Here is a 20,084-nt window from a genome sequence, read left to right on the forward strand (position 1 = left end):
ATGTCTTCCCGTTGTTTCATGTTTTCTTCTTTATGGAAGCGTTTACTAAATTAGTCTGATGAGTCTGTCTTACTTTAAATTCCTCCTTGTAGAGTACGCAGTCAAAACTGCCCATCCCATAATGGCTCCTTCTGACCAAAGCAAAGAGAAGTCCCATCTCTCTCTTAGAGTTTTGCCACGCCTGTGGCTACTGATTCTGTTAAAAAAAAACTCAGTAAATGAACGTTACAACATAGCTCTTGTTGTCTGAGGTTGAGAAAACATCAGAGTACAGCAGGCTGGGAAAATGCTCCGTGATACTAGAGACATTTTCCACGCTGTACGACTTCAGCAAAGAGTATCCATTGAAAAGAGAGGTATCCAGGAAAGAAATGTATACTAACATTTGCCCGTCTTTGTTGTGCATCGCAAGGAAGTCCTCTTTTTCATGGTTGCTGCTACTGGAGATGGTTACACTCTGCTCTGGAAATTGTCCCTTGACCTTGTTTTTCACCCGGAGCTTTCGCAGTCCCCAAATCGTCAAGTATTCTGTCGGGAGAGGAGCAGTGCCACAGAAGGAGAGCTTCAAGTCACACACCCTTGTGAAGTTGAGGAGCATCTCCAGCACAGAGGTGTCTGTGAACCAAATGGTCAGGTCACTATTGTAGTTGGTTTTTTCCATGGTAGAAGGCAGCACCGTTCTGCAGTTGCACATCAAGTTTGCCAGGTTGTAATCACAGTCACGGATATCCGCCAAGCAGCTGCAGTTCCGAATTACGCTTTCCTTGGTGAAAATTAGCGTATGGTTCTTCTGGCTTCTCAAGAAACTGTCAGCAATGTGTATGCCAAGGAAGCCAGCCAAAAAGAGAGATGGCCAAAAAGAGAAAGTGGAGAAGGCTATCGGCTTCATTAGTCTTGGTGCCAAACTGCCAAGCGTCTTCTCCTTTTACCCAGTGAATTATATCACTTGTCTTTACCTATTGAGGAAAAACAATTTATTTATTATTCTGAAGACCACTCAACAGTTAACATTACTTTTGCATTACTTTTGTGCTTTCTTTCTCTGCTTCCCCCCTTCATTTAACCCAGCAAAGCATAGTAGCACCCCCAGAAATGCTCATGGCCAATCAAGCAAGTTTCCATCCCAGAAATGCTCCACCTCAAATGGCTGGAGCAGGTTTGGTGGGGACTCTTGGATTCTCAGCTACCAGCTTTTCATAGCAGGGTCAGATCTTGGTTTCTCCTGGCATGTTATTAAATGATGGTGCAAGCAATTATGAAGGATATCATTTCTCAACAAAAATCATTAGATGTTGGAAAGTTTGTCTGATTTGAATGCAATTATTTTGAAGCACAACGAGACATTAGAGACACATTTTGACCACAGGAAGCCTAATGAAGGCAACAGTAGGGCATGTACTGGGCACAATTTCGTCCTTGGAATGTGAGAAGAAGGTTGCTCCATGTCCAGAATGTGTGTCCAGCACCTCAGAAAACATGCCAATGCAACTACAGTTTGGTGAAAAATAATGGGTAAACAGGAAAACAATACTATTTATAATAAAAATGTGAATTGGTTTGGCAAAATATATAATATACCATCATTAGACAATGAAATCTTCTGCTATAAGCTTAATCATAATTTAATAGAAAATTAAGGGAAAAAGTATGATTGAGATCTAAATGTTTTAAGCTCAGTCAGTCCTTCCTGAAAATTCAAGTGAAAGTGTTCTTTGACTAATATAAATTAAATATATATAAATGTATTTTGGTTGAATAGTGTGTGTCCTATTTTCTCACATTTCTCACTTATAGAGGACATAGTCCTTTAGCTGACCTTTTTTCTTCAAGTTCAGCCTCCTGACAATGAATCTACAGAAACTGTGATGGTTTGCAAATGACTAGAAGTTTGACATCTGTGGGAAAAGGTAGAAAAGGGAAAGTTATGTGCACATGTTGGGTGGGAAATAGTCACATAAGAAGTGGTGGGCTCTGGGCTGGATTCATTTCCAATAATGAGATGTTTATGATATACAGGACCATGAAAACATTAGCTCAGTGTTTAATAGCAACGGAAAAGTAATTAAATTGTTAAGAAGTCGGAAATGAATGGAGAAAAGGAGGCACTGCTGTTGAGCTACTGCATAAATCCTTTGCTCATACTTGCCTGCTGTGTGCAGTTTGGATCCCAGTGTCTCAGAAAGGGTATCACAGACCTAGAGTTCGGAGAAGAGCAAGCACAATGAGATATGGAAGGGCTTCTCTTTAAGTAAAGTGGAACTAATGAGGTAGGACTCTAGACAGGAAAAGGGATGGTTGAGGGAGGATATGGTGGTGATTTGTAAAAGCACAAATAGCATGGAAACTGTGTAAAGATCAGTTGTTCACTGATTTTTTGAATTACAAGAGCAAAACATCTCAAATAACCCCAATAAGGTCACACCTCGCTTGTTAATCCTTGGCAAAGGATGCTGGTGGTACTAAAAGTTTACACAAACTCGAGGCAGGATTAGATAAGTTCAGAGAAGAGAAGGCGACTGAGGCTGTCGTGTATACAGACAACACACCTATCGCAGATTGTGGAAATCCTTGCCTGTAAAACAGTTGGAGGCTAAGAAAGTTATAGCAGTAGGTATCGTGTGTTGTCTTCCCATCTGAAATCTCACCTGCGTGACTTCTTACAGCTGCACTTGGAGATGGCTACTTGACTAGACGGATCTTTGGTCCGACAGATTACGCCCATTCTTACACAAGATTTCTATAGTGTAAAAGTAAACAAACTAACTCAAACATGATTTAATTTTGTATGTACTCCCTGAATTTGGCATGTTGTTTTCTTAAACAGAGGTTACAGACATCTTAATGTTCAAATCAAATATTTAACCCATGTTCCCCAGACTTATTGTGGAACATACCAGAAATACCAATCCAACTGTTGGATAATGTTTAACTTCAAAGGTCAGGTGCACACAAGCAGTGACTGTTCTGGTATCCTTAATGCTAGATGAATTTGGTCTTTGGTATCTAAGCATTTAATCATGCATTACATTGAAAATCCTGTCTACTAGAACTTCACATTGTGTTTATTTGCTCAGCTCTTCAGCTTTGGTTAACAGTTGTGATAAAATAAATAACAAATTTGTATTATCACCACTGTTTCACAAGTCAATGAAATTACTTGGATTTATTTGTTTTGTATTTGCAATAATCCCTAAGCAATGTTAGCAGTATGAGTATGAACTAAGTAAAAGAAATTTTTACTGAAGACTCAGCAGTTTTGTATTTCAAATTCCCACCTATGTTGAAAGGGGTGATGTTGTTTTTTCCACCAAAATGTGAGAATTTAGCAGTGATAAAATATCAGAAATGAAATAATTTGCTGAATCCTCATTAGTTCTAGCTCTTGGTTCCTTTTCATTTTGTTGTTGTTATTGTTATTGACTTTCTTTACTAACTAAAGAGTAGAGAAAGTTCTCTAATTTCTTACAGCCAACAAAAGAAGTCTCTTAAAAGTTTAGATGTGCTGATAGCATTTGGACTCTGTTCATCAAAATCCAAATGAAATTCTAAATCTTGGCATTCCAGGAAATGCTGTCTCCAGAAACTCTTGCTATCTTCTTATGGTCCCTCCAACTACTCCTATCAATTATTATTTTTATTATTACTTTGTATTTGGTTTCTGTGTGGCTTTGGTGAACGCTATGCAAGCAATGAAATATATGATGCGGTTTGTCCGTCTGTGAAATGTCAAAAGGACCTGGAATGTACCTTTACTAAGGCTACAAATTATCTACAGGGAAAAAAAATTAAAAAAAAAAATGTGCATTATATGTCTTTTACCCAAATTATTTTATTGTCTGAACTGGTTAAGGCTTGGGAAAGGCTTGGTTTTAATTTTTGGTGGGAGGTGGCAGCCCTTTAAAGAACTAGTATCTTAAAATATAGATGAAATTTAAATGCACTAACATGATGGTTCTTACTCCAAGTTGTATCTTGTTGAATTTTCACTGCTGTCACAGTGCTGCTAGAAAGCAGGGGCCACAGCTTCGCAAGACATTCTTTTCACTGAAAGCCTGAGGGACAAGTCTATAACTTGTCTCTGTAGAGAGAGGCTCAGAAAAGCCTGAGTCTCAGTAAGGAGAATGTGAAGCAAAAATCACAGCCTTTTAGGAGAGGTGTGGGAGCTGAGGGACAGGAATTTGCCGTGACATGACGTGGGGAAAAGAAGGAGGATCAAAGAAGAGCATGGGTCTGAAAAACAGGGCTAATTTTGGTGAGGCCTCTCTTTCCTCCAGTTAGTCAACAGCACCTCTCAATTTAGTATCATCAACAGACTTGCCGAGGATGCACTCCACTCCTGCAGATCATTGATAAAAATGTTAAACAGGACTGGTCCTAGAACTGAGTCCTGTCTGAGCACTGCTTGTGCTCCTGAGTCCTTCTGTTGTCTCCCCCAGGGCCCTGAGAGACCTCAGGCTACCTGTAGCCATGTTGTCGGTACCCACTTGGAAGAGGAGGAGTGGGCACTAGTCTGAGGGCTGTATTATGCTCGAAAGCTTCCTGGTATCTGCCCTGATCTGAGCCCTGGGGAGGCAGCAAACTTCTCTGTGGATGGGGCCTGGAGTGCAGATGGAGCCTCTGTTCCCTGAGGAGGGAGCCACCTCCGACTTCAGCTTCCGCCATTTCTTCACAGTGCAGGTCCTGGAGCTGCGTGTGCTGTGAACTTGCTTGAACTTGCCTCCACTCCTCGGTGCCCCTCACGCTGCTGCCGTTATCCTGATGCCGATCAGGTGCCAGGCCGGCTTCAGTACTTGCCGTGCCGGGTTGGCACATGAGTGCCTGTGAGGGCAGAACATGACCCCACTGACCCATCACCTCCATACACACAGGGTGCCCAGCCTTGGGGTGCCGGGGCTCAGGGACCCCCTCAGACACCTCCTGAGCCTCATGCTCTGCTCAGCACTTGGCATCTGCCGCTGCCATTAAGAGTGAAGTAAAATTATATAAGCGTTTTTGAGCTTATCATTTTATACTAGCAGACTGCTGAACTCAAGAAAATAGAGTGGTATTTCACATCTAAACTCAGCAAACGATCAGGATGCTCTTCCCTCACAAGTCAGCAAACAAAATCTACCTGCTTTCACATGCCTGTTCTGGTGTCAAGCATAACTCGTTTGTCTACAGAAGCTTGAATTAAGAAGGAGCTGGGCTGCATTTTATTTACATATAACTGTTCAATTCAGCTGTTTTAAACAGCTGTTCTTGTCCAACCTCATACCTGATGTCTTTGAAGGTGGCTAGGACAATTAAAATGGTGACAGATTTTCATATAAGAAATGATTGAACTTGTTCATTAAGCAGTTGCAGTGAGCTGACTGATAAATTCATGTTGATGAACACAGACTGGCTCTGTAGCCTAAGCATGGCGTATGCTATAGGACTTCTGTGCTACTGCTGGAGGTTTGGTTTTGACTTTCAAGTAACACTCTAGAGCTCTGCTGAGCTTCAAGATGATGTCCAGCAGCAGTAGTACCATCATGGGTTCATCTGTTTGTCCAATGCAGCAAAAAGACGGTCTGTCCAGACTGTTGGTGGTTTATTGAACACTATCCCTTTGAACAACATAGCTTATGCATGGCAGCTTTGATTGTAACATCCCAAACGACCATGTTTCAAATGAGGGGTAGGAAAAACAAACAAACAAAAAACAAAAACAGGTAGGCGGGATATAATGAACAGCCTTTCACCCAACTGCACGGATACTTCTTCTAAGTTAGTCTCATACAGTCAGCTGAAAAATAGTGTTTTGAAATGATGTGCTGTTATGGCAATGTTTCTTTTTTATCAGTGACCGGTCATCTGCTTCAGCTGCCACCTCCAACAAATCCACCCCCTACTGAGGTGAATTGGATGAAATAAAGCCTGCTTTCCTTCCCTTCACAACTTCACATAGTCTTGTTTTGGAAATATATTTAAAGTAGGAAAAACACTAGCAGGTAAATAGCTGCTGAGTTATACCACCCACACTGCCTTGCCATCCGGACTGACACAGTGGTAGCATTTAGGAATGAAGTGAAAAATTAAATCAGCATACAAGAATAAGCCAGTGCCTCAACTAGCAATTAGAGTGCATTGCCCCAGAGGTCTTTATGCCTGTTTTTTCTCCTACAGAGTGACCCAACTTCACTAAGCACTGGCAGAGTACCACTGTGCCATGGGAATTACTGGTGGTTGGTCCAGTTCTCCTCTAAACAGCTGGCTGTTTCCCTGTGGTTATCTGCCAATCCCAGCATTAAAAGTTCTCAAAAAGTTTTGAAGTGCAGATTTTGGTTTCAGTGTATTGAAGAGATACCTCAAGTTAGGTATCAGAAGAGAAAGACTCAGCAATTACAAAAAAAAGTACTGGTCAAACCTTTACCACCCCAGGTGCTTCCTGGGAAATGGAGAGGTGGAAGTAGGATATATTCAAGATCAAGATATTCTTAATCATTCTGAAGAAGTTAATCATCAAGAAGGCTTGGTGATTGGTATCATCTTCTTGAGTTTCATCTGGTATTTGAGTTTTCTGAAGCCCACAGTCAGCTACCATACTCTGCTTTAGATAAGTCCTCCCTGACACTGAGGGGAAACTCCTTCACAAGCCCAGATTTTAGGGCTTTTTGTGATAACCAAATCTGTAGAGTTGATTACTTGGAGAAGAGGGAAGAAAGTTCAGCACTAAGCGCCAAGTGCAACTACCTAACAACTACATAAATCCATAGTAAAACATGCCTAGGAGTACCTGGACACAGCACCTAACTCACAGAGCACAGCCAGGGAAATAATGCATGGTGCACCCACCCCAGAGCACGGACGCAGCTGATACAGGTGGATAGCATGGCAGCCTATATATTCAGTAATTAATTCTTCTTTCCATGCAAAAACTGGAGGAAAACTAGAGCCTGGATCAATCCTGGCCACGGTGGGGAAGGCAGGGCTGTCCTCAAGCTGGGGTCTCTGCTCTGGGGACGGGGCCAGAGGGGCTAAGTGCTCTGTTCACAGCATCCTGCTTAGTGGCAACCATAGGCTGTGATGGTTTTAGGGAAGTTTCATGTGCTGGAAATAGCAGTAACCTGCTTCTGAAAAAAAAAAAAAAAAAAAGCACCCCATTTTTGAGCAATCTAAATACAGTTAGTCATTTGTTCATTTTTACCCTGAGTGGGGGGCCTTTTAAGTGAAAATTGGATTAGACATAGATACCAGCAGAAAACGGTTCTGGTGTGACTGCTTGAGCTACGAATGTTTTACTTGTGCATCCTCTTTCCAGCTTTGAAACCCCTATTTTATAGCATGTTATCCCAAAAGTTTTCTGGCACAAGATTCCAACCCCCCTCAATTTTCCTCATAGGTTTTAAGAGCTCAGGGAGATTTCCAATGCTTATTTAGTAATAGTGTCATTACAGGTTTCTGAATTTGCTTTGATCATTCCAGTAATTTTTTTATTTTTATTTTTTGCTAATTGCAGATCTGTGTATGAAGAAAACTGCAAAAAAGCAATAAAAAGCCTTTGACTGTTGTGTGAGAATGCTACTGTCTCAAGAAAAGTTAATCCTATTCAATGGAAGTCCCGAGCCTATACAATTAATTTCTTCACAGGGTGCTTTCTTCCATTCACTATTCAGAAAAAAAAAACTAATTAAAATCCCTCATTGATCACTTGTGTTAACATGTGCCTATGTGAAAGTGCTGTATTAAGCAACTTATTTAAGAGCTTAAATCCATATAATCTTGTGCAGCTTGGGTAACGTACACAGGATGAATACCAAAACCACCCAATTTAAACCAAAATAACATGAAAGGCTGGACAAAGCCAAAAGCATTTATAAGGGGAGCAATGAGGACTGCCTCCTTCTTTTCCTGTGCACATGCAGGTATGGGAGAGACAGGTAAAAATACATGGTACTTCACAGCAGAGGTGGGAGCAAGGAGGTGGGCAGAGCAGCGCAGATGGGATGACAGCTTCTCCAGGGAGGATGCTGCATTCACCTGCCACACAGGAGCTTTGGAGAAGACCGTGATCCCATTACACTGAGGAGCAAAGTGTGCTCTGAGCTTTCGTCCATCTTTTTCTGTGCTTTTTAACACTGATCTAACCTGCAAAATGTTTTTGGAAAAAAAAAAAAGGTGGCTCTACAGAATGCTCAGGGCTGCCATTTGATGGCTGTGTTCTCCTCCTGCTGTGACGAAACACTGGGAGTTTTTGAAGTGTAATTTTCTCTTTGAAATAATAAATTGAATACTTCTACTATTATTATTATTATTATTATTCAAAGATAGTACTAGCAATTTGCTTGGCAGTCTATTGCATCTTCTGGAAATAACTTTTATTGTTAAATTGTAACTGAACAAAATAGGAGCTCTGGTTTGCAGAGAGGAAGGGTGAGGTCAGCTCCTAAAATCTACTGAACCAAGCAGGTGTTATGACAGGAGGGACACTACTGGAAAATGGAAATGACTGTGCAAAATGAATAAAAGATTCGGACTCCTAGTAAGTCTAGTCGGAGTATTCACGTCTAAGAAGCCACGTTATCTCACCAGAAGGCCCTAGGGAGGCTTAGGCCTTGAGGCAAACAAAATGCCTTTTGACTCAGTGGGAGTTTCAGGAGTTCCCCAAGCATGCTGTTGGCACAGGGAGGTATTTGTTTAAACAATTACTGTATTTAGTTACGCCACAGATAAATACAGGAAAATAAGTTAGTGATAAAAGCTGATATTCTACACACTCCCAGACTGCAGCATGAGCCGTGCTTGCTGCTGATAACTTGAAAATTGCTTCCTCATTGTCCTTAGGCTGAGCAGCCAGTGCTGCTGCGGTGGTGCTGTCATGTGTAGTGGAACAAATTCCTAACTAGCAATGACAAAAATGCAAGATAAGACCAGCCATTCTACTGTATGGAACATGAAAAACATACTGACCCTTGGAAATCCTGAGCAACCAGCACTAGGCGGCCCTGCTTGGACCAGAGGACTTCCAGAGAATGATAGAAATTTCAGTTTCTTTCTGCTGCTGTCTAACTGTGTAGCTGACAGCTGCAGTCTGTTGGCTGCCTGATATTTCTCGGCAGTGACTCCTACAGCTTTCCACTAGTGGGACTGCCAGCAGTTTGAACACTTGTCCTGATGCTTGTAAGAGATCCCTCTATGAAAGAGGGGCAAGGAAACAAAACCAAGCTCTGGCTTTGCGCTAAAGAGAAACCATAGAGTAAGTGGACATATGTTACAGTGTGAAAAGAGCTCACTTCTACTTTAAATCAAATATTAACATTTCCCAGCGTCTTCCTGGCTCAATTCTTGAATGACCTATTCTTTTTCCTTCCAATGGGCTCATTTTAATGATTTTTATTAAAGAGAAGCCTTAACAAAAACAATTTCCTTTGATACTGGTGCTGACTCTGAATGCATTAAATACACGTAAGCTACAATGTCAGGGCTTTTGTGGTTTTTGTGATCAAAAGACAGATTTTTCAAAAAGAAGTGTATACACATACTTAAAGAATAAATTTGTATGCTCATGAATGTAATTTTCATAAAACTAGCAATTTTGTAATTGTAAGATATGAACCATCAAATTTCCGTTTATTCCTCTGTCCACAGGAGGGAAATCAGGTGTTCCAAGGGTGGATGATCAACACTGTCTGAACACCAGAGTTGTCACCAGTGAATCAAGCTGAGTACTTCAACACTGAAGCATATGAACATTAAATTCAAAACCGCTTTTTAAAATTCTCTGGGTTTTGTGTCAAACCAACTACTTCCTGGAGCAAAGGTATGTGAACATTAGGGAAGAGATCTTGAGTGCAGCTTTTTGGCTTTACTATGTTCAAATGCTCTTTCTAACCTAACCTGCACAAAAGTTCAAGTTAAGCATTACACTAAATTAAAGATTTACCAAAGCCCACAAAGTTTAGCTTAATTCATTAATGGAAATGGTGTATGAAGTGTATATTAATACTTTATTTTCTTTTGCTCAAATCTCAAACCAGAGAAAAAAAAGAGGTGAGAAAAGAAAAGCAGCATGTTAGAAAGCTTTTAAGAAATGCTAATTGTCATTAAGCAGATGGAGACTGAAACCCTAGAGCAGGATTACCTGGTGCCAGGTGTCTCGGTTCCCCTTCATGCTTTCGAATAGTGCATGGTGTCACTGCCAGGAGACTCCAGAGCCATGTAGTGACAACCTGATTGTTTTGATTTGTACTTACTGTGTTGCTGGCTTGATTTATAAATTAAAGGTAGAATAAAACACAGATCCTAGATACTTTTTCCCTGATCCTCTTCCATAGGTGCTTTTCTCAGGCAGTTTTAACAGAAGGCACAAGACAACTCTTCTCCACTGGAATAATTCACAGCATTACCTCTGCTGCCTTTAGCTGAATGACTTGCCTAAAGAAGCGTTTGCAAGATGGACTAAAACCTTTCCACAGATCTTTCAGGTTATTATTCATAGAGCTATTAATTATTACCTTGAGTATACGGGTACAGCGTATAAACAATTGCAACATGTCCAAGACAAACTTTGCCTAATCTGTTATTTCCCCATGATTACAAAACAACAAATCTGAAACAAAATACCTGCCAGGAGGAAAGAGTCAGTGGTGAGGAAATAACTGTGCTGTGAGAGAAATGGCCTCAGTCATTAATACACAAGCTATGAAGTGTACCCCTGTTATTTACCACCCCCTTTTTAAGACAAAACAGAGGCAGCGACTTACCCTTTCTCTGTGTGCCAGCAGAGTGTCCGTCAGCGTGCTGCAGCCCTCCTGGAGGCAATGATGCTTGGCGCTGGGGTTAATCTGCAGGGCAGGCAGGGACGCCTCCAGCTCTCCCACTCACTGCTCTTTCATGTTCCCGTGGGGCCAGCAGCCCCCATGCCATTCCCTTGGCAGTCTGGAGAGAGGTGCAAGGTCTGCTGGTTTCGTGCCACCACAATGAGGCCCTACCTGTCTTTGTTACCTCTGCTCCCACACCGCTCGCACATCACCTAGTAGGGAGCAAGGACTGAGAATCCCTAGTTTTGTTTGGTTTTGTTTTGTTTTGTTTTGTTTCCTGTAAACAAAGCCAGACCTTTGCATGCTCAGGATCATTCTGGGAAGATGTTGTTACCTGAGTCAGGTAGCTTGGTCAGAATTATTGAGAATTTTGGAAGCAGTGTTTTAGTTTCTGCCCTTCTCAATTTTATGCAGGTGCCTGGATTCACAAAATAGCTTTGCTCCATACCATCTTTACTTGGCTTCATGTTTTCCTGTAGGGCTAACACAAAGTGCCTTCAATCCTCCCTCAGTCCATTGGATGGAGTCAAGCAATTTAAGTCTGGCTCTGGCTGGCAGCCACTTCAACATCCTAGCCACAGAAACCTGGGGCTGACAGCCGTATGTGCTTCCACTCTGAGGGCCTGTTACCACCAGGTTTGGAACAGCTCTGAGTGACCTTCTTCAAAAGAAAGCATTGTTGGTCAATTTACAGCACTAAATGTTAAAACCAAACTAAAGGTTAAAACCAATAGAGAGTCATCCAGTAACCTGACTGTATTTTTTTTTTCTTTCAATATATTATCTGGAACAACCAGTATGTCACAAGTGAATGATTCTTTTAGAACAATCACAGAATCACAGAATGGATTGAGCTGGAAGGGACCTTAAAGACCATCCAGTCCCAAACCCCTGCCATAGGCAGGGACACCTCCCACCAGACCAGGCTGCCCAAAGCCCCATCCAGCCTGGCCTTGAACACCTCCAGGGATGGGGCATCCACAGCTTCTCTGGGCAGCCTGTGCCAGTGCCTCACCACCCTCATGGTAAAGAATTTCTTCCTTATATCTAACTTAAAACTACTCTTTCAGTTTAAAGCCATTAATCCTTGTCCTATCACTACACTCCCTGACAAAGAGTCTCTCCAGGAGAATGATAGGTTGTTAAGGCTGGCTCATCTTTCCTTTCCACATGGATAAATGCATCCTAGGCTCTTCCACTGTTACTGCTCAGGAGGGTACCACCAATCAGGTAGATTCACAGCAATCCAAAGTAGCTCATCTGGGAAGGGACCTCAGCAGGTCTGTGGTCCAATCTCCTGCCCAAAGCAGTGCCAGCTCTGGCATCAGACTAGGCTCCTCAGGACTTTCTCTACTTAGCTCTTGAAAACCTGCAAAGATGGAGCCTGCACAACCCCTCTGGAGAGTCTGTTCCAGTGTTTGATCACTCTCATAGGGAGTTTTTTTCCCCTTATATAAAGTCAAATCCTTTCCTATTTCGCACCGTCTCTTGTTCTCCCATTGTGCACCTCCATAACAAGGCTAACCCTTTGCTGATGACTTCACCATAGATCCTACATCACCCTGTCCTAAGACAAGTTTCTAGACTTTATCAATATTCTGGCTGAAATCCACCGCAGCCTTTAGCCTTTGCTAAGCCATTGTTCTCTGTCTCCCTGCATTTAGTAGGCTCTCTGCAGCAGAAACATGCCATCTTTTCCACCCACAAGTAGCTCTCAGCTCAGCCAAGGTGCTACCACAAGCAAACACCAATCTCCATGGTATCATAGTCCTTTAGACAGTAAGTTCTTCTCTTAGTTGGTAAGACTGCAATATGCTTGGCACTCCCACCCCTGACATTTTGTCCCTCACAACACTGCAGGATTGGACTCTAAACCTTTCATTGGTTCAGAGCCAGGCTGAGGGATGGATTTCAGCTTCACCTGGGTTCAGCACTCTTTCATGGACTCACAAGTGAGCCAAGTGGCTTTAGTCCAAAAATGTTCCTGCTCCTGTCCAGCATCTCTCAGTACGTCATCACGGGTGATGGTAACGTGTTCCCAGCTGCGTGCAAAGGGGGCTGCCACAAAAGCACTTGCATAAGATAGCTGATAATTTTTGCCATTTGTCTTTGAAGGAAAGTAAATATGCCTTTTATCTATTCTGTGTATGTGTATACACATCCATAACTTCTTGAACCAGGAAACTATTTTGAGTTTCATGACTCCTCAGGTAGAATATGAAGGTGTGACGTTGGGGTGCTCTCTCCCCTAATCCTGTGCATTCTTTTCCAGTGAATGTAAAGAGAAATCCTATAATGCACCAGAAATGCAGTACCCTCAGGTCATTAAAAATAAGCAGCAATTCTGTAAGAGGTTAAATAGCACAGTGGGTTTATGGAAGAGTACATACATCCCTCAGTATGGACTAGCATCATATTCCATATGATGACATAGAGTAATAAACATGTACATTATGTATATATGTTACAACAGTATTAAAACTATAAGAAAACATGAATTAAATAATTATTTGGAGTGATAAATTAATGTTTGTGTTAACCATGAAGGTTGGTACTCACTGTTCAGTGTCAACCATAGAATGACCAGGATATTTTGTCCTGATGTCAATGGATAAACACTTCTAAACACACAAACCCCACTTCCAGGCTTGGCAGCTACCAGTGCTCTTCTGAACCTGCTGGCAAGGACTGTGTACACAGAAGCGAGATCATCTCCCCAGCTAAGGCTCGAGAAACCTGATGATAAACAGGAAAAGAAGCTATCTACTTGGTCACTTCCACCAGTCCACAGAGGAGTGTGTTGTCAGGTATGGCTGTAGTTTTTGTTGTGGAGATAGTCATGCACTGACTGCTGGACTAAAACCTCTGGCTGATGGCACCATTCAGGCACTTGGTGGTTATGCCTAAACTACGGCTGACATGCAGCTCTACTATCATTGCTTTGTGAACATCATTGCACCTGAGCAGTGAGGTACAGACTCCCCATAAAGCTCAGTTCTCTGCAGCTCCCACTGAATGCAGCCCCTTAAAGATCATTAAGAAAATTAGGCTGGTGGTGTTCAGTATTGTGCCAGGCCAACTCTGCCATTTGTCCATGTCCTTTGACAGTGGGAAGCTTGTACCTACCAGCTGCAGTCACAGCGCCCTGAGGGGAGGAGAAGGCCTGGACCCCATAGGCTCTGAACCAGTTCTACAACTACCTATACTGCTAGTAACAAGCCCTGCCTAGAAGTAATGCCCTCAATAGCATGCTTTAAATTCTGGTTAGCCATGAGGTGGTCGGGTGGTTGGGCTGATGGTCTTTGAAGGTCCCTTCCAACTGAGCTCTTCTCTTCTCTTCTCTTCTCTTCTCTTCTCTTCTCTTCTCTTCTCTTCTCTTCTCTTCTCTTCTCTTCTCTTCTCTTCTCTTCTCTTCTCTTCTCTTCTCTTCTCTTCTCTTCTCTTCTCTTCTCTTCTCTTCTCTTCTCTTCTCTTCTCTTCTCTTCTCTTCTCTTCTCTTCTCATCCACCTGTTTGATCCTTCAGGAAGCTGTAGTGGGTTTACGTAGCAAGGTTTTGGTAGCAGGAGGCGATAGGGCTGGCTTCTGTGAGAAGAATCTAGAAGCTGCCCCATGTTAGGAAAGGGCCCCACTGCTGAACAGAGCCAAGCCAATAAGTGATGTTGTTTGCGCCTCTGTGAGAACGTATTTAAGACAGGGGAAAAAAAAGTTGTGCCACACAGCAGCTGGGAGAGTAAGAGGAGTGAGGAACAGGCGCCAAGCAACCTTGCAGGCACCAAGGCCATTGAAGAAGGAGGGGGAGAGGTGCTCCAGGTGCCAGAGCAGAAGACTCCTGCGGCCTGTGGAGAGGCCCCTGGTGGAGAAGGCTGTCCCCCTGCATCCCATGGGTCCCCCATGGAGCAGATCTGCACGCTGCAGCCCCCCCACGGGTGGAGGAGCCCCCGGTGGAGCAGGTGGATGTGGCCTGGAGGAGGCTGCGGCCCATGGAGAGCCCCCGCAGGAGCAGGCCCCGGGCCGGACCTGCCGCCCGTGGAGAGGAGCCCACGCAGGAGCAGGGGGTCTGGGGGGAGCTGCCCCCCGTGGGGGACCTGTGCTGGGGCAGTTTGCTCCTGGGGGATGGATGGACCCCGTGGTACGGAGTCGTATGGGAGCAGTGCTTGAAGAGCTGCTGCCTGTGGGAAGCCCATGCCAGATCAGTTCAGCAAGGACTGCATCCCGTGGGTGGGACCCCACAGCACAAGGAACGAGAGTGACCAAGAAGGAGCGGCAGAGAAGAAGCACTATAGACTGACCATAACCCCCATTCCCCCGTTCCCCTGCACTGCTAGGGGGCAGGAGGTGGAAGAAGGTGGATGGGGAGAAAGGTGCTTTTGGTTTCCTTCCTTTGTTTCTTGCTTCTCTAGCTTGTTAGTAATAGGCAATAAATCTTACTATCTCCCTATGCTGAGTCTGTTTTGCCTGTCACGATAATTACTGTGTGATCTCCGCATCCTTATCTCAACCCTTGAGCCCTTTTCATTGTATTTTCTCCCCATTCCTCTTTGAGGAGGGGAGTGAGAGGGTGGTTGTGGCGGAGCTCAGCCGCCCACCCAAGTAAAACCATCACAGAAGATTGCCAGCTTTCCTTACTGTGCAAAAACACCAGAGAGGCAGGAGAAGCTCCTGTGCTGCAGACACGTCCCTGTGGTCTTCCTCAGGTACAGAGAGGTGGCCCTGCCACTGTGCCAAGCTGCACTGGGGGTGCAGCAGAAGGGGAAGGGACAGAGGGCAGAAAACATGCCAAATTTCAATTTGTAGTGGGCTTTTGCCTAGCTGGTGCAGGGTAAGGGCAGTGTGAGCCTGGCTTTGCCTGCAAAATGCTGTGCAGACATAGACACAGTTTGAAAAACCTGCTAAATTGCCAGGGCAGACATTGCAAAGATCTAAGCAGCAAATTAAGGAATTAGTGTAAATAGAGGGATTTCCAGGACCATGGGAGGAATTTATCTTTCGAGTAAACAACACACAGATGGGAGTGCAAATTTGAGGGAGAAAGCAATCAAAACTTCCAGTCAGCAAAAAGCTTCTAGCTAGGCTATGGTTTCCGAAGTAGATTTCTGCTCCTGTCTGTGTATCCTCCTTCAAGGGTAACGAGTTACAGCAGCTAAAAACACCCCGTCCTGAGTTCACCTGTCCTTTCAACATTGCAGGGCAGGGCAGGCAGCAAAATAAGTGTGTGTACATTGAGATGTTTGCCCCTGTAACACATCTTAAGAGCCAGCACACCACATTTTTCCCTTAAAACTCGTTTCCGAAGCCTTTTAGCAGGGATGTGTGTGTAGCCAGAAGGGGAACGCGGCAGAGGGCACTCGTGGCCTGCTGGCTCCGCACCGTGGCTACGCGTGCTCTGGCAGGGCTGGAAATGCGTAGCACGGTGGGTACAGCTTGTGCCCTCTGAAAGAAATGCAGGCCTGGAGAGAGGGCCTGCTGAGAGTGAAACAGCCTCTTTTCCGACAAGGGGAAGGTCAGATTCCTGGCTGGAATCAGTCAGAGTGTGTTACAGATTTCATCTGTGCTATTTAGTGAGCTATTGGAGGCAGCAAATCTTGTGCAGCAGTGATGCCAGATCATTTGCAGTGCAGTAACTTCCCTCTTGCAGGTGAATCACTGGCACCGGTGCACAGCAGCTCCCCAGCACCCAGGGGAGATGTTTCTGGTGGTTGAAGCCCCCCAGCAGCACAGGGCAGGCTGAACTGCTCCCCTCAGCCTGGCCCCCCCGGCTGGGACAGGGCACAGATGGCTGGGGAGAAATCGGAGATGTCTCGAGTTTTCCTCGTTCTGGCCACATTTCACTCACTCAGCACAAATTGGGAGGCCCTGGAGGGCTCCCATCAAGCAGCTACTGCTGAGAAGAGATGTTCAGGGAGTCTCACCTGGGGCAGACCCTCGCTGGAGCATCTCACTGGTGGAGCAGGACACGGGGAAATGCTGCTGCATTTCTGGGAGCTTTGGGTCTGGGCTGCCTGTAGCTGTCCCAGCTCTGTCAGGGCTGCCTCATCTGGCATTGGATGTGCCTGTCTGGAGCTACATGCCACCTGGGGATCCTGAGCACTGCCCCTCTCCAGGACATTTCTGCAGCCAGGGCCAGAGCAGGTGGTGGGACATCAGTACCCTGAGCTGCTCCTCCCAGGCTCGGTTTTGCACAGCTTGAGTTGTGAGGCACATTGACCATTAGGCTGCACTGCTGATCGTGTATCTTTCCCTTCCCTTCCTTTTCCTTCCCTTCCCTTCCTTTTTTATTTATTTATTTATTTATTTATTTATTTATTTATTTATTTGTTTGTTTGTTTAAAGGAAGAGGGAGGTGTGGGCTTGGGTATTTTTGCAGGGGGGATATTGAGGGAATGCTGTTACCTGTGCATTACCGTCTGTCTCTCCCTGAATCTTTGGAATTGCCCTCCTAAATTCCTGGTTCAGGGGAGATGCTGTGTCCATCTGTGTGCTTGAAAGTAACAAGAAATTAAAATAAAAGCAAAACTTGTAGCAAAGGGGCAGCAGAAGGGCCTTGTGGCTTGATCAGGAAGACAAAGCAGCAGGTGCTTAAGACTCGGTGGTTTCAGTGGGAGTTAAGAAGTTGGCTGAAGCAAGTGGCATTCCTGACAGCATTTTGACCATATGCTCATGGGAAAATTCACGGCCCCTCAGAGGCAGTGATACTGGTAAGAAGCAAATAGTTTTCATTGCCATTAAAATCTCCTGGGGAAAGAAAAAAAAAAAAAAAAAAAAAAAAAACCTGTGTCACTCATACAAACATTATGTTCCAATTTTGGGGGCTATGCTCATTGTTTCTTTCTGTGTTTTACTAAAGCGCTAAAAGTTCACCTCTGGAGTAATAAATCTCATTACTGGTGCACTGAGTATCTTTTTAATACATTTCTATGTTTGAAGTGCAGTGCTGGAAACTATCACATCTTTCCTGATGAGCAGTCTCTAATTATTTTTACATGTTGATGCATTACTCTTGAACCAAGCATCATGCAGAATTTCTATAATGTGTCATTCCCTTTGTGTCGCACCTTCATCTCTTTATTCAAGGTAGAATTGGATTTAAACAGCTCACATTTATTTTTCACTGAGGAGAAATGCTTCTTCCTTCCTACTTAAATCATTCCTAGTTAGGACTCTCCAGATTAATTAATTTTAGACCCAGATCTGTTACTATTTATAGGATCCCAAACACACATCCAGTACTGACACCCAACTAGATAACAAATCCTATCAGCAGGCTGGCTTTCCACTCAGCACTCCTAGTAACTTTCATTCCTACCAGGCTGCTGTTACAAATCCATCCTGGACAGAAAATTAGGAGCAGATAGATTATCAGAAAGTAGGAAGTTATTCTAGCTAAAAGAACCTCACTAATACACTTTATTCCTGGAAGACAGAGGGCATCAGCTAGCTGATTATTGAGAACAATTCATTTTCTGGAAGTAAGAAACCCCAGTGAATACAAACATTTTACAAACTTGGAGATTTTATTAACTCACAAATGCAATCTGTGGAAAGTGAAATCACAAAAAAATCCCTTTAAAAAATCTCAAAACTGAATGTCATACTAACTTTGCTACAGATACTGGAGTCAAGTATAGAGGGACACCTGACTCACAGGGTTGTTGCTACTCCAGTATGTTGCCAGTTCTTTGAACTACCCCTTCATATAGCCTTCATCAACTCAGCTATTAATATGAAAACATCTTTTTAATTTCATTCCTTCAGAATAACTTGATGTTTTTGAGGACCTTTCTTCCTTTTTAGGATGAAATCCTGCCTTTTCTATCTGTACTTGGCAGGGACAGATCCCAACACCATAAGAGGGATTGTATCAAAGCCAGTCAATTGTGAGCATTTGGGAAGAAATATAAGAAATTTTAGCTAGGATGGTGTTCAAATTTGTTAATTCTTTCAAATTACTTCCTAGGAAACTAATTAAGTCAAATTATTTCATAGGAAGTATGTGCATAACTTTATATATATAAATCTTTTTAGGTTGGTTTATATTATCTTAGATTGTCATCTCTCAAGAGGCAACAGCCCCTTGTATTTTTACTTGGCAAGCTGTTTGTTTATAGACAAGATGACTCCATTAGCTTAAGTTTACTTCCCAGATAATTATTTTGCTGTGAGAGAATACACTGGTCCTAAGCACATCTGAAGTTATTTCTCTGACATCATGAGAAATCTATTTAACTTCATATTTTGATGCCTGTAGACTGTGGGAGTCTTTATGGTTTGAGAACACCACTGGCTGCATTTTTAATTGTCTTTTCATTTACTGGTTGAATCTTTCTGAGTATCCCCCATGTCTAAGCTCCCTTGGGAGCTCTGCACTTGGATTTCCCCTTGCCAGATCTTTTGGCCTTTTCAGCAGGATGATGCCTAGGCATTGGGGCACGAATGGGGAAATTTCACAAGGACATCTGGGGTGATGGAGAGGGTGAGAGAAGAGCTTGGGGAATGGGTCCTGTCATCTCATGGTAAACAGCTGCTTTCCTCTTAGGATGAATTGTATCTTATAGTCTAGTCTTCAGGCTAGTGAGGCATCCTAGGCATCGCAGGAGCTCATGGACAGCAAGGAAAAAGGAGAAAGGGGAGATGAAGAAACACCAGAGGGGCCTGCAGACAATATTTAATCCTCTGCAGACAGCAGGTACAAATGACCATGAAGTGAGCCCCTTCTTTCACAACAAGCTGCTGCCTGCCCAACAGCAGCTGTGTCTTTGGTAAGTCGGATCAGGATGGAGCTGAAGGTGTCAATGTGGTTGGGTGCCCTTACATAGACAATACTCAATAAAGGGAGTAGTGGGGTCCAGGATTACTTGATATGATCAAGTTGGCCAATATTCAAGTGCCAGGTAAGCCTGTTTTGTCATGGTGCAAACACATATAGGATTGTTCAAGTGAAGTGCTTGAAGCTTGTTTCAAACATACCTTTTCAGCACATTACTGGCTGACTTAGGCAGGCTGGCTGCTTGAATTATGTCCCATCCCCAACCCAAACCTCTTTCAGCATACAGGAAGCTTGGGTACCTAGCTGAGCACTGGAGATTTCATGGCAGAACCCAGACACCTAAGGGCTAGGTATTGAGTTAACGGGCACAGAAACACTGAAGGTCTTGGCATCTGGCACCTAGGTGAGTGATGCTTCTGCATTTGCTTGGACAGAAAATAGTTGCTAGAATAACTGCTTAGCACGAGAACAGTGAATACAAGCTCAATATTTCTATTCTCCACTGGAATAAGGCTTAATAACTCTCAATAACGCA

General features: G+C 43.6%; 1 protein-coding gene across 1 annotated transcript; it reads right to left on the reverse strand.

The window, feature by feature from the left end:
- Positions 1–211: 211 nt before the first annotated feature.
- C1H21orf62 (chromosome 1 C21orf62 homolog) lies at positions 212–889 on the reverse strand. The gene has a single exon (XM_032181066.1). It carries the CDS (start codon positions 887–889, stop codon positions 212–214), a length of 678 nt encoding a protein of 225 aa, XP_032036957.1.
- Between the last annotated feature and the right edge of the window lie 19,195 nt (positions 890–20,084).

The sequence above is a fragment of the Aythya fuligula genome, chromosome 1, assembly GCF_009819795.1.
Source record: "Aythya fuligula isolate bAytFul2 chromosome 1, bAytFul2.pri, whole genome shotgun sequence".
NCBI classification, from domain to species: domain Eukaryota; kingdom Metazoa; phylum Chordata; class Aves; order Anseriformes; family Anatidae; genus Aythya; species Aythya fuligula.

Bases quoted from the DNA above. Each gene is read 5' to 3' on its own strand.
- C1H21orf62 (XM_032181066.1), bottom strand. From the start codon at position 889: ATGAAGCCGATAGCCTTCTCCACTTTCTCTTTTTGGCCATCTCTCTTT.